The 12355-nt window shown below is 48.2% G+C and overlaps 1 protein-coding gene across 1 annotated transcript in view; it reads left to right on the top strand.

The window, feature by feature from the left end:
* LOC142313214 (transient receptor potential cation channel subfamily V member 6-like) overlaps positions 1–12355 on the top strand; it is a 61768-nt gene that overhangs the window by 17695 nt on the left and 31718 nt on the right. The window contains exon 11 of the mRNA XM_075352196.1: positions 2605–2681. Within this exon, the coding sequence (XP_075208311.1) occupies positions 2605–2681 (77 nt within the window). The remainder of the gene's footprint in view (positions 1–2604; positions 2682–12355) is intronic.

Genomic DNA, 12355 nt, shown 5'->3' with positions numbered 1-12355 from the left:
ACAGTCAGACCTTACCAACGACGCAGTAACGATGAGCGACCTGTATAACGATCTCGGCGGGCTATGGGACCCTGTTAGAAGGTTGTTGGTAGGTGTCAAACACAGCGATGCGTCCTGCCCAGCAGGACATCGCCTTTGAAGAACATGGTCCGGACCATTCGGCAACGACTAGAGATCTCACAGCAGGGGCCTGATCGCTGGTAGGTGTCACACATAACGAGATCGCTGGTGAGATCGTTGCTACGTAACAGAAATTGTGACTCGGCAACGATCTCGTTAGCGATCTCGTTATGTGTGATGGGGCCTTAGGTTTACCGCTCTTCAGCTATTGCAGGTCACAGAGACTGCCTGACTCGACTCTAAGCTAAATAGATAATAGATAAATAGATAATAGAAACATAAACAGATAGATAATAGATAAACACACAGCACATTATTCTCACCTATGTAGAAGCCTTTTCTTTCCTGGGGTGTCAGGAAAGGAGTGGGTGTTACACCTTCTTATTTCTTTCTTCCAGTCACATAATTGTTTCATGTGACCAAAAGATCCTGGCAGGATCTTTAGTCTTTCCCCAGACTTAGGCGGCTTTCACACTACGTTTTTTTAACATCCGTCATGAACGTTTTTTTTAATGCAAAAACGGATCCAGTGCAAATGCGTTTTCATTTCAATGCATTTGCAATGGACTCGCGTCAACATGCCAGCGTTCACCTGCGTTCACCTGCGTTATAGTGAGGATCCAGCGACTTGCAGTTTTTTAACTTTTTTCAAAAACGCTACTTGTAGCGTTTTTGAGCTGTGTCCAAATACTGCAAATTGCTGGATCCTGACTATACTGCATGCAAACGCATGTGAACACTGGCATGCTGATAGACAGGATCCTGCTTGCTCTACTGAGCATGCCCAGAAACCAGCCTGGTGTGATCAGTTTCTCTCTCCCTCTCTCTCTCTCCCTCCCCCTCTCACTCCACTCTCCCCCGCCTGAAAGCGGAGGACGCTCATAACCAAGGTAAACATTGGGTAACCGCGGTCTTAGTTACCCGATGTTTATCTTGGTTACGTGTGCAGGGAGCAGGCAGCCGGCTCCTAGCAGCTGCAGACGCTCGTAACCAATGTAAATATCGGGTATCCAAGCAAGTTACCCTATGTTTACCTTGGTTACGAGCCTCTGCAGCTGTCAGATGTCGGCTCCCAGTCTTTCACGTTCAGTTCCCCTCACTCCCGATCACATGACTCCAATGCCTGCCCATAAACTTAAAGTGACAGGATCCTGCAAAATAACACATGCGTTTTTCTTTGCAAAAACAGGATCCGCTTCTGCTGCAAAAAAACGTTCATGACGCATGCTAAGAAAATGTTGTGTGAAAGCAGCCTTAAAGGTGCAGAAAGAAGCTTTCAGCTTTAATTTCCACCATTCAATTCAGCAAACAGCTGATTGGTCTGTTTCATCCAATCAGAGAAGTCCTTCCACTGCTAGCTGCATCAGGAGGCGGGAGGTAGGTCTGGCAGTAACTGGGCGTGGTTTCAGGGGTGGGGCTGGCAGTAACTGGGTGTGGCTTCAGTTGTAATGTAATGACCAGTCTTTGACAGACATGAAAATACTAGTCGGGGTGTGAGCAGTTCCTCCAGAATTAGGAGAGAGCCGGTCACATGACTAAGTAGTGTATCTAGGAAATGGTGCAGAATGTTTACAGGCAGTATATTACAAAGTGTTAGCATTCTGCAGCCTAGGTACACAGACAAATGAAAGAGAAAGATTGTTAGTATAGGACAACTTATGTGTGAGTTAATATGATTTTGGTGCTTAGCCAGCACTGTTGTAGAGGCTGATATTCACTGCGAGGACAAGTTCTTTGTGCCTCTTACACTTCACCTGGTTGTGACCCTTTCTTAGTCATCGGTCTACGCGTTTCAAGGACATATCCGTCCTCTTCCTCAGGACAAATGTGCAGAGAATACTATAGCGAAAAAGAGGCCAATCGCTCGCATATGTATGTTGGAAGAACGCCACGTATTCACTAATGACGTCATCATCCTCCTCGTGACTCATGGGCACGTGAGAAGGTGGATAAAGTTCTGAATGTTGACAGCAGAAAAAAAGGAAAAATAGAGAAGAGAAGAAAAAAAAAGGAAAAAAAGGAGAAAGGGAGGAAAAAAAAAGGGGGAAAAAAGGAGGAAAAAAAAAGGAAAAAAAAAAGGAAAGAAAGAAGAAGGGAAAAAAGAAGAAAAAGAAAGAAAAGAGAAGGGGGAGAAAAAGAAAAAAATTGGAAAAAGAAGAGAGAAGAAGGGGGGAAAAACGCTGTGAAGCAGTGAATGAAGCATGGAAAAGGGAATGTGTGGAACAATAAATATGAAAAAATGAAAAAAAATGTGATGACTAGTGGGGACAAAAAATGAAGATAAAAAATGATAAATGAAAAAAAATGAACAATGATAATGAAAAATAATATAAAAATGAAAAAATAGAAAAATAAAAATAAAATGAAAAATGAAAAAAAAAAAGAAAGAGGAAGCAAAGACAACCCCTATTATGATCTAAAATGAGTGAGTGTTAGATGAGATTAATTAATGACTTTATAGAAATTATGATTTACTGTTTCTAGGTCCCAGTGCTAATGAGAACACGAGCCAGCACCTTATTCCAAGACACAGTTTCAGGGGGATTATTTCATTTTATTCTGTAAGTATGTATATTTACTTTTCTCCCTTTTCACAATTTTTAGCAATTATGATATGCACTAAAACAAATGAAAAGAATGATCAGTTGAGATTTTTCTTATTAGAATGTTACCCAGATAAAGCATAGAAGTACACATATACAGTGCCTTGCGAAAGTATTCGGCTCCCTGGAATTTTTCAATCTTTCCCCACATTTCAGGCTTCAAACATAAAGATAAAAATGTTATGCTATGGTGAAGAATCAACAACAAGTGGACACAATTGTGAAGTTTAAACGAAATTTATTGTTTATTTTAAACTTTTGAAAAAAATAATAAACTAAAAATTGGGGCGTGCAATATTATTCATCCCCTTTAAGTTACCGTGTTTCCCCGAAAATAAGACATCCCCCGAAAATAAGACATCCCAGGAGTTTTCAGGGAAGCTTTAATATAAGACATCCCCTGAAAATAAGACATAGCTGCGGTCAATAATGAAGTGTCATGCAGCGGTGAAAGAGTTAAAGATACTGCAGGACACTTCATTATAGGCAGCGGGCACCCCCAGAAGAGAGAAGACAGAAGAAAGAAGACCCCCGATCATACTCACCAGACGCCGACCGCAAGTAGGTGAGCGGATCAAGGTCCTGCAGTGGCGGAACACACACACACACACACATACGCACATAAAAACAGACACACACACATCAGATCACACTCACTCTCACACACACCTCACACACACATCAGATCACACTCACTCTCACACACACCTCACACACACATCAGATCGCATCCACATACTCACAACATCCAGTGATATCACTTACTTCTCGGCGGCTATACTGTGCGTGCAGTGACCTTCCAGGACCTGCCGGAGGATCACATGGCCGGAAGCATGTGGTATCTCCGGATGTTGTGAGTGTGTGAGCGCGTATGTGTGATATCGTCAGTGTGTGTGTGAGTGTATGCGATCAGATGTGTGCGTGTATGCTGTCTGATGTGTGCGTGTGTTCTGATGTGTGTGTGAGTGTATGCGATCGGATCTGTGAGTGTCGGCAGAAGGCAGAGGAGCACGGCGTGCAGCACAGCTGCTGGGACTGCACACCGGAGGGCACAGGGAGAAGTGGGGTGTGAGTGTATGCGATCAGATGTGTGTGTGTTGTGAGACTGTGACCGGGGTTATCTATGACGGCCGGTATGTCTCGCCCCGGCTGTGCTCCCTCCATGATAGAAAGTAAATCCACTCCAGGGTTAATGCTGTTTCCCTACAGGCTGAAGGAAGGGTTAAATGGAAACAGGAACGAGAGCAGGTGTGCCGGGTGTGAGGGAGTGAACAGAACTTCCTGAGCTCTCTGCTGGAGAGGCACATGTATATTGTTGTGGACTTTTGTTTTGGACATTAAACCGTGTGCTGTGAACCTTAATGCCTGGATCCCGTGTCTTCTGCTGCGCAGCCGACCGTGCTACCTCACATATGGTGAAGAATCGGCGGGCATGACAGCCGGTGAGGTGTAGCATCCATCCCTGGTGACCCAGCAGCACATGTCCTGGATTCGAGCGGCTATACTACAGCCCAAACCCGGCAACGCCATGGAGGACATACTAAGGCAGCAGCAACAGACTAATGCACAGCTACAAGAGGCTAATGCACAGCAGCAACAGGCTAATGCACAGCAGCAACAGACCAATGCACACCTGCTCCGGGCGTTGGAACGTCAGCAGCAATCCTTACAAGCGCAGGAAAAAAGGCACCAAGAACAGCTGGATCAGACCAATGCACGTCAGCAGCAATCCTTACAAGCGCAGGAAAAAAGGCACCAAGAACAGATGGTTCTCCTGGCCAAGTCGATCCGTGCCGGACCAGCAGCAACAACCCAGGGACCGGGTGACGACGGCAGCGTCCGGAAAGCGGTGAGACAAGCGTTGCAAAAGATGACCCCGGGTGATGATGTGGAAGCGTTCCTGGCGGTGTTTGAGCGGGTGGCCGAGCGGGAAAAGCTGCCGACCCCCCAGTGGGCTGAGGTATTGTCACCCTATCTGACGGGGGAACCCCAAAAAGCGTACCTGGACCTCTGTACCGAGGACGCCATTGACTATGTGACCCTGAAAGCCGAAATACTGGCTCGGTTGGGGGTGAATACCTATGTACGGGCTCAGCGGGTAAATCAGTGGTTCTATGAGGAAGCCAAACCCGTACGCTCCCAGGCCTATGACTTGTTGCATCTTGTAAAAAAGTGGTTGCAGCCTGACACTCTGAGCCCGGCGCAAATGGTGGAAAGGGTAGTAGTGGATCGTTTTGTGCGCACTTTACCCGTCACCGTTCAATGGTGGGTAGGACAGGGTGACCCGAGTACCCTGGACCAATTAGTGTCCCTGGTAGAGCGGCATGTGGCTACGCAGGACTTGATACGGGACACTGAGACTTTGCGTACCGCTCGTCGGTCCGGCCCCTCCAAGCCTAGGACCAAGGACCCACCGCTGACAACGGTGCAGGAGTCCCCTACTGTCCTGTCTGAGGCCGCGCCCACCATTCCTGAGGTCCGGAAGGTTCTGTACCCTAAACGACAACCCGTCAAGGGGGTTTCCGTCCCCATTAGATGTTGGCGGTGCCAGCGGGTGGGACATATGGAAGCCCAGTGTCCACTCACCACGGAGCCCATGGATTGTGGGGTTACCCGGCGGGGTTCAATGTATGCTCAGGTGGTGTGTACCGCTGACCTGGTCTCCCCAGAGACTGAGCCCCACTTGTGCCAAATACAGGTGAATGGATGTCCGGTTACAGGATTGTTGCATTCCGGAAGCTTAGTGACCCTGGTGCGATCCACCTTGAGGGCTAAAGTAAAGGCCACAGGACGTACCGTGGGGGTGGTTTGCATACATGGGGACCGCCGAGACTATCCCACGGGGATTGTCACCATCACAGCACCTTGCGGTCAGGTGCAACATGAGGTGGGACTTCTTAACACTCTTCCCTATGACGTGATCCTAGGAAGGGATCTGCCCTATTTTTGGACTTTATGGAAGGGACCCCCTAAGTCTCCTCAGATATTGGTCAGTCCGGGACCTGAGCCCTACAATCCTGAATCCGGAACACCTGCCGTAGGGGTCCCCATGATAGGGACAGAATGTGAACCCGATAGGTCGCCCCTAGAGGTATTGGCAGGAGAGGCTGAGACGGTCGAACCCATCCCGGAGTTGGAGGTGTCCCCGGATACGTTTGGGACAGCCCAACTCCAGGACCCTACATTAATACATGCCCGGAGTCGGGTGACAGTAATTGACGGGGTGGCACAGCTGCCCGGTGCCCAGGTAAGGTACCCCCATTTCGCTCTTAAGCAGGATTTACTCTACCGGGTAGATGAAATACGGGGCGTGGAGGTAGAGCAGTTAGTAGTGCCCCAGCCGCATCGCCGGCGGGTCCTCGACTTGGCTCATAAACACCTGATGAGTGGCCACCTAGGGGTCAAGAAAACGCAGGAGCGAATATTGCAAAGGTTCTATTGGCCCGGGGTCTTTGGAGAGGTAAAACGGTTCTGCGAAACCTGCCCGGAGTGTCAGCTTACCGCACCCCTGACCCATTTTCGCAGTCCGTTGGTACCGTTACCCATTATAGAAGTCCCTTTTGAACGGATAGGGATGGATCTGGTGGGGCCCCTCGTAAAGTCCGCTCGAGGGCACCAACACATCCTAGTGATCGTTGACTATGCCACCCGGTACCCCGAGGCGATACCTCTCAGACATACTGCAGCAAAGCTTATAGCTCGGGAGTTGTTTGCTGTGTTCTGCCGGGTGGGGTTGCCCAAGGAGATCCTTACGGATCAGGGGACCCCATTCATGTCTAAAATGACCAAAGAGCTATGCCGGCTACTCCAGATCAAGCAGTTGCGTACGTCTGTGTATCATCCTCAAACGGACGGTTTAGTCGAGGGTTTCAATAAAACCCTGAAAACCATGCTCAAAAGGGTAATTTCAAAAGACGGGAAAGACTGAGATATGATGCTTCCCTATTTGATGTTTGCCATCCGTGAGGTGCCACAGGCATCCACGGGGTTTTCGCCTTTTGAATTGTTATACGGGCGACATCCCCGGGGATTGTTGGACCTGGCAAAGGAAACATGGGAGCAAGAGCCCACCCCCCATAAAAGTGTGATCGAACACATTTTAGGTATGCAGAACCGCATAAGCGCGGTCATGCCAATTGTGAAGGAGCATTTACAGGAGGCTCAGGCCGCGCAAAGCGGCCGCTACAATAGACAAGCCACCGTGCGGACCTTTAAACCCGGGGATCGGGTGTTGGTATTAATCCCCACGGCGGAGAGTAAATTCCTGGCTCAGTGGCAAGGCCCCTACGAGATAAAGGAAAGAGTCGGGGTGGTCAACTATAAAGTATTGCAGCCCGGTAGGCGGAAACCTGAACAAATATACCATGTCAACTTATTAAAACCTTGGCAGGAACGGGAAAGCCTGATGGCTGTTTTTCCCCATCTCCCTCCTCTTCGGGTCGTCCACCTCCGGCTCCAGCGACCTCCGGAGAGGATGAACCGGAAGTAAGGATTGGAGAAGCCCTCACCAAGACTCAGAGGCGAGAGGCCAGACGGTTGGTTCAGCAGAACCCCGATGTCTTCTCCGAGCTGCCCGGTAGGACCAGTCTGATACGACATGATATTGTCACCGAGCCCCACCTGAAGGTACGCCTGAAGTCATACCGGGTACCGGAGGCTCGAAGACAAGCCATATCAGATGAAGTGAAGACAATGCTACGCCTGGGGGTCATCGAAAAATCCCGGAGTGAATGGGCTAGTCCGATTGTCCTAATACCAAAACCCGATGGCTCCTTAAGGTTCTGCAATGACTTTAGGAGATTGAACGAAATATCCAAGTTCGATCTCTACCCCATGCCCCGGGTGGATGAGCTGATTGATAGGTTGGGACAGGCGCGATATTTTACCACGCTCGACCTGACCAAGGGGTACTGGCAGGTCCCACTGATGGAGTCCGCCAAGGAGAAAACCGCTTTTGTTACGCCGGAGGGTCTCTTCCACTATGTTGTCTTGCCTTTTGGATTACATGGCGCTCCGGCCACGTTCCAGAGGTTGATGGACTTAGTGCTGGAACCCCACCAGGCGTATGCATCAGCGTACCTTGATGACATCATTATTTACAGCTCCGATTGGCAGACCCACTTGGAACAGGTACAAGCGGTGGTGGATGCGCTTCGAACAGCCGGATTGACAGCCAATCTCAAGAAATGTGCATTGGGACTCACGGAAGCCCGCTACTTGGGCTACGTGATAGGCCAAGGAGTGATTAAGCCCCAAATTAACAAGGTTGAGGCGATCCAGAAGTGGCCTAGACCCCTGACCACGAAGCAGGTTAGGGCCTTCCTAGGTATCGTGGGGTACTACAGGAGGTTTGTAAAGGATTTTGCGGGACTATCAGCCCCCTTGACGGACCTTCTCAAAGGCAAGAAGTCCGTCATGGTGCGCTGGACTCCGCAGGCTGAGGACTCCTTCCGGGCCCTGAAGGAGGTCCTGTGCGGACAGCCCGTTCTTGTACACCCTGATTTCCGGAAGGAGTTCATAGTACAGACTGACGCCTCAGAGGTCGGCCTGGGGGCAGTGTTGTCTCAGGTGGTTCAGGGGGAGGAACACCCCGTCACCTTCTTAAGTAGGAAGCTCACCCCTCCCGAGCGGAATTATAGCGTAGTGGAGAAGGAGTGCCTGGCGATCAAGTGGGCCTTGGAGTCTCTACGCTATTACCTGCTGGGACGGCAGTTTCGCTTGGTGGCGGATCACTCTCCACTGGTCTGGATGAGGTCCGCCAAGGAACGGAATGCCCGGGTTACCCGGTGGTTCCTTTCTCTGCAGAACTTCCGGTTTACGGTTGAACATAGGGCCGGTGGGTTGCAGGGCAACGCCGATGCCTTGTCCCGCGGCCCGTGTTTGATGGCGAGAGTTCAACCCCGCACGATTGAACTGAGGGGGGGGGGGTATGTGAGACTGTGACCGGGGTTATCTATGACGGCCGGTATGTCTCGCCCCGGCTGTGCTCCCTCCATGATAGAAAGTAAATCCACTCCAGGGTTAATGCTGTTTCCCTACAGGCTGAAGGAAGGGTTAAATGGAAACAGGAACGAGAGCAGGTGTGCCGGGTGTGAGGGAGTGAACAGAACTTCCTGAGCTCTCTGCTGGAGAGGCACATGTATATTGTTGTGGACTTTTGTTTTGGACATTAAACCGTGTGCTGTGAACCTTAATGCCTGGATCCCGTGTCTTCTGCTGCGCAGCCGACCGTGCTACCTCACAGTGTATACTGTCTGATGTGTGACTGTGTGAACGTAAGCGATTGGATCTGTGAGTGTCGGCAGGAGGCAGAGGAGCACGGCGTGCAGCACAGCTGCTGGGATCGTGGGGTGGGTGTGTGTTTGTGTGTGAGTGAGTGTGATCTGATGTGTGTGTGTGTGTGTGAGATCTGATGTCAGCCAGACGCAGGGGAGCACAGCTGCAGGGAGATCACAGGGAGAAGTGTGTGTGTGTGTGTGTGTGTGCGTGTGTGTGCTTGTGTAATCTGATGTCAGCCAGACGCAGGAGAGGCATGCAACGTACCTGATGGGAGATCACAGGAGGATCTGGGAGCCATACAGACGCCCTGGGCTGGTAAGTATGACGATCCTGGGATGGGGGGGGTGGGTCTACTTTTTGTGGGGGGTAAACTTACCCCCAAACCATGTCTCCTCGAGAATAAGACACCCCCTGAAAATAAGACATTGTGCTTTTTTCAGGGCAAAAAAAAAATATAAGACAGTGTCTTATTTTCGGGGAAACCGGGTAATACTTTGTTGCGCCCCCTTTTGCTGCGATTACAGCTGCAGTCGTTTGGGGTATGTGTCTATCAGTTTTGCACATGGAGAGACTGAAATTCTGGCCCATTCTTCCTTTGTAAACAGCTGGAGCGGAGTGAGGTTGGATGGAGGCGTTTGTGAACAGCAGTTTTCAGCTCTTTCCACAGATTCTCGATTGGGTTCAGGTCTGGACTGTGACTTGGCCATTCTAACACCTAGATACGTTTATTGTGGACCATTCCATTGTAGATTTTGCTTTATGTTTGGGATCATTGTCTTGTTGGAAGACAGATCTCCGTCACAGTCTCAGGTCTTTTGCAGACTCCAACAGGTTTTCTTCAAGAATGGAACTGTATTTGGCTCCATCCACCTTCCCATCAATTTTAACCATCTTCCCTGTCCCTGCTGAAGAAAAGCAGGCCCAAACCATGATGCTGCCACCACCATGTTTAACAGTGGGGACGGTGTGTTCAGGCTGATGAGCTGTGTTGCTTTTACGCCAAACATATCGTTTGGCATTGTGCCCAAAAAGTTTGAGTTTGGTTTCATCTGACCAGAGCACCTTCCTCCACATGTTTGGTGTCTCCAGGTGGCTTGTGGCAAACTTGAAACAACACTTTTTATGGATATCTTTGAGAAATGGCTTTCTTCTTGCCACTCTTCCATAAAGGCCAGATTTGTGCAGTGTACGACTGATTATTGTCCTATGGACAGACTCTCCCACCTCAGCTGTAGATCTCTGCAGATCATCCAGAGGGATCATGGGCCTCTTGGCTGCATCTCTGATCAGTCTTCTCCTTGTTTGAGATGAAAGTTTGGATGGACGGCCGGGTCTTGGTAGATTTGCAGTGGTATGATTCCCTTACATTTCAATATGATCGCTTGCACAGTGCTTCTTGGGATGTTTAAGGTTTTGGAAATCTTTTTGTAACCAAATCCGGCTTTAAACTTCTCCACAACAGTATCATGGACCTGCCTGTTGTGTTCCTTGGTCTTCATGATGCTCTCTGCCCTTTACACAGAACCCTGAGACTATCACAGAGCAGGGGCATTTATACGGAGACTTGATTACACACAGGGGCTTATATTTATCATCATCAGTCATTTAGGACAACATTGGATCATTCAGAGATCCTCAATGAACTTCTGGAGTGAGTTTGCTGCACTGAAAGTAAAGGGGATGAATAATATTGCACACCCCAGTTTTCAGTTTATTATTTTTTACAAAAGTTTAAAATAAGCAATACATTTGGTTTAACTTCACAATTGTGTCCTCTTGTTGTTGATTCTTCACCAGAACATTAACATTTTAATCTTCATGTTTGAAGCCTGAAACGTGGGAAAAGGTTGAAAAATTCAAGGGGCTGAATACTTTCGTAAGGCACTGTACCTTTAAATGCATGAAAATCTTGACTGCACTTATGTAAAACAAGTCTTAATAGTTAGCGTTATGATAGTTCGTTACAGTTATAAGTATTCATACCTGAGCAGTTTTGTCAGTATGAGGGAGAGATGGGAATGCAAAAAGAAGGTGGACAAGGAAGACCCACTGATCCCTTAAACTGCAGCTCAAGCAATGCAAAGAAAATCAATAAAAAGTTAATATCTAAATTGAGATGGACGATTCCACAGCAGATGTAAAAACAAACAAAAAAAAAAGCCGGTCGGGACCAGACTTGAATCCAAACATCTGCCCAGACGCTGAACCCCATACAAGTCTATGCGGACCCAAACATTGCACTGTAAAATAGTGGTACAAATGGCTAGGGGAATTAGAGCAGGACAATTATACTTACTGAGTCTCCCGCACAGCTGTCACACTGCTTCCGGGTCCACTCATTAACCCTCATGCATATTCAATGCTTCCGCTGCCCACCATCAGACCCGGCATCTGTGATATGTTCCAGTTAGACCGTGACCCACCCTATGTGACAGAGTCTGTGATTGGTTGGAATCACACACTTTGTGAAAATTAATAATTAAATAAAAAATTGCCATAGGGTCCTCCCTATATTGTGATACCCAGCACAGATAACATAGAATCTCCATATATCTATATATATAATCTCCGCATATAAATTCAGTGACATCCCCGCTTTACAGCTGCAGCTCAGTCAGTGTCTGCCTGAAGCTGCAGGGGGTGGTCATGTTCTGTTATGTGCCTGCATGCTGCGACTGCAGGATGTAGCAGAGACGGGATCATCGTTGGACCTTGTGTGGATTACGTCGGACCTAGGTATTTGATGTGTTCATAAATTGCAGAAAGAGGGCGGGTTATTTTGTATTTTATTTCAAATAAAGGATTTTTTCGTTTTTTGTTTTTCTTTTCACTTACAGGATTAGTAGTGGGAGTCTCAGACTATACCCATTACTAATCTAGGGCTTAGTGGCAGCTGTGAGCTGTTATTAACCCCCTATATTACCCCAATTGCCACTGCACCAGTTGAGCCAGTTAGACTGCCGGGATTTTCGAATCTAATGGATGCAATAATTCTGGGCAGCTGCATGCTGCATGCTGCTATTTTTAGACTCAGAGGGAGGGGGGCAATAACTATCCCCAGCCTGAGAATACCAGCCCCCAGCTGTCAGCTTTATCTTGGCTGTGAATCAAATTAGTTGGGTACACGCTGGTTTTTAAAATTATTTATAGCAATAATTAAAAAAGCCACATAGGGACCCTCTTATTATGATACACAGCCAAGATAAGTGCACGACTGGGGGCAGCAGCCTGTATCCGTATTCTTTATCTGCGCTGGGTATCACAATCTACGTAGGACCCTGTGCCAATTTTTTTATTTATTCATTTATTGTTGCACCACTATAGGGACACAAATAGATTGTATAATTCCAACC

The sequence above is a fragment of the Anomaloglossus baeobatrachus genome, chromosome 5 (assembly GCF_048569485.1).
Source record: "Anomaloglossus baeobatrachus isolate aAnoBae1 chromosome 5, aAnoBae1.hap1, whole genome shotgun sequence".
NCBI classification, from domain to species: Eukaryota; Metazoa; Chordata; class Amphibia; order Anura; family Aromobatidae; genus Anomaloglossus; species Anomaloglossus baeobatrachus.
Note: the sequence above shows the minus strand (reverse complement) of the source record. Positions and strands in the feature narration are given on the sequence as shown.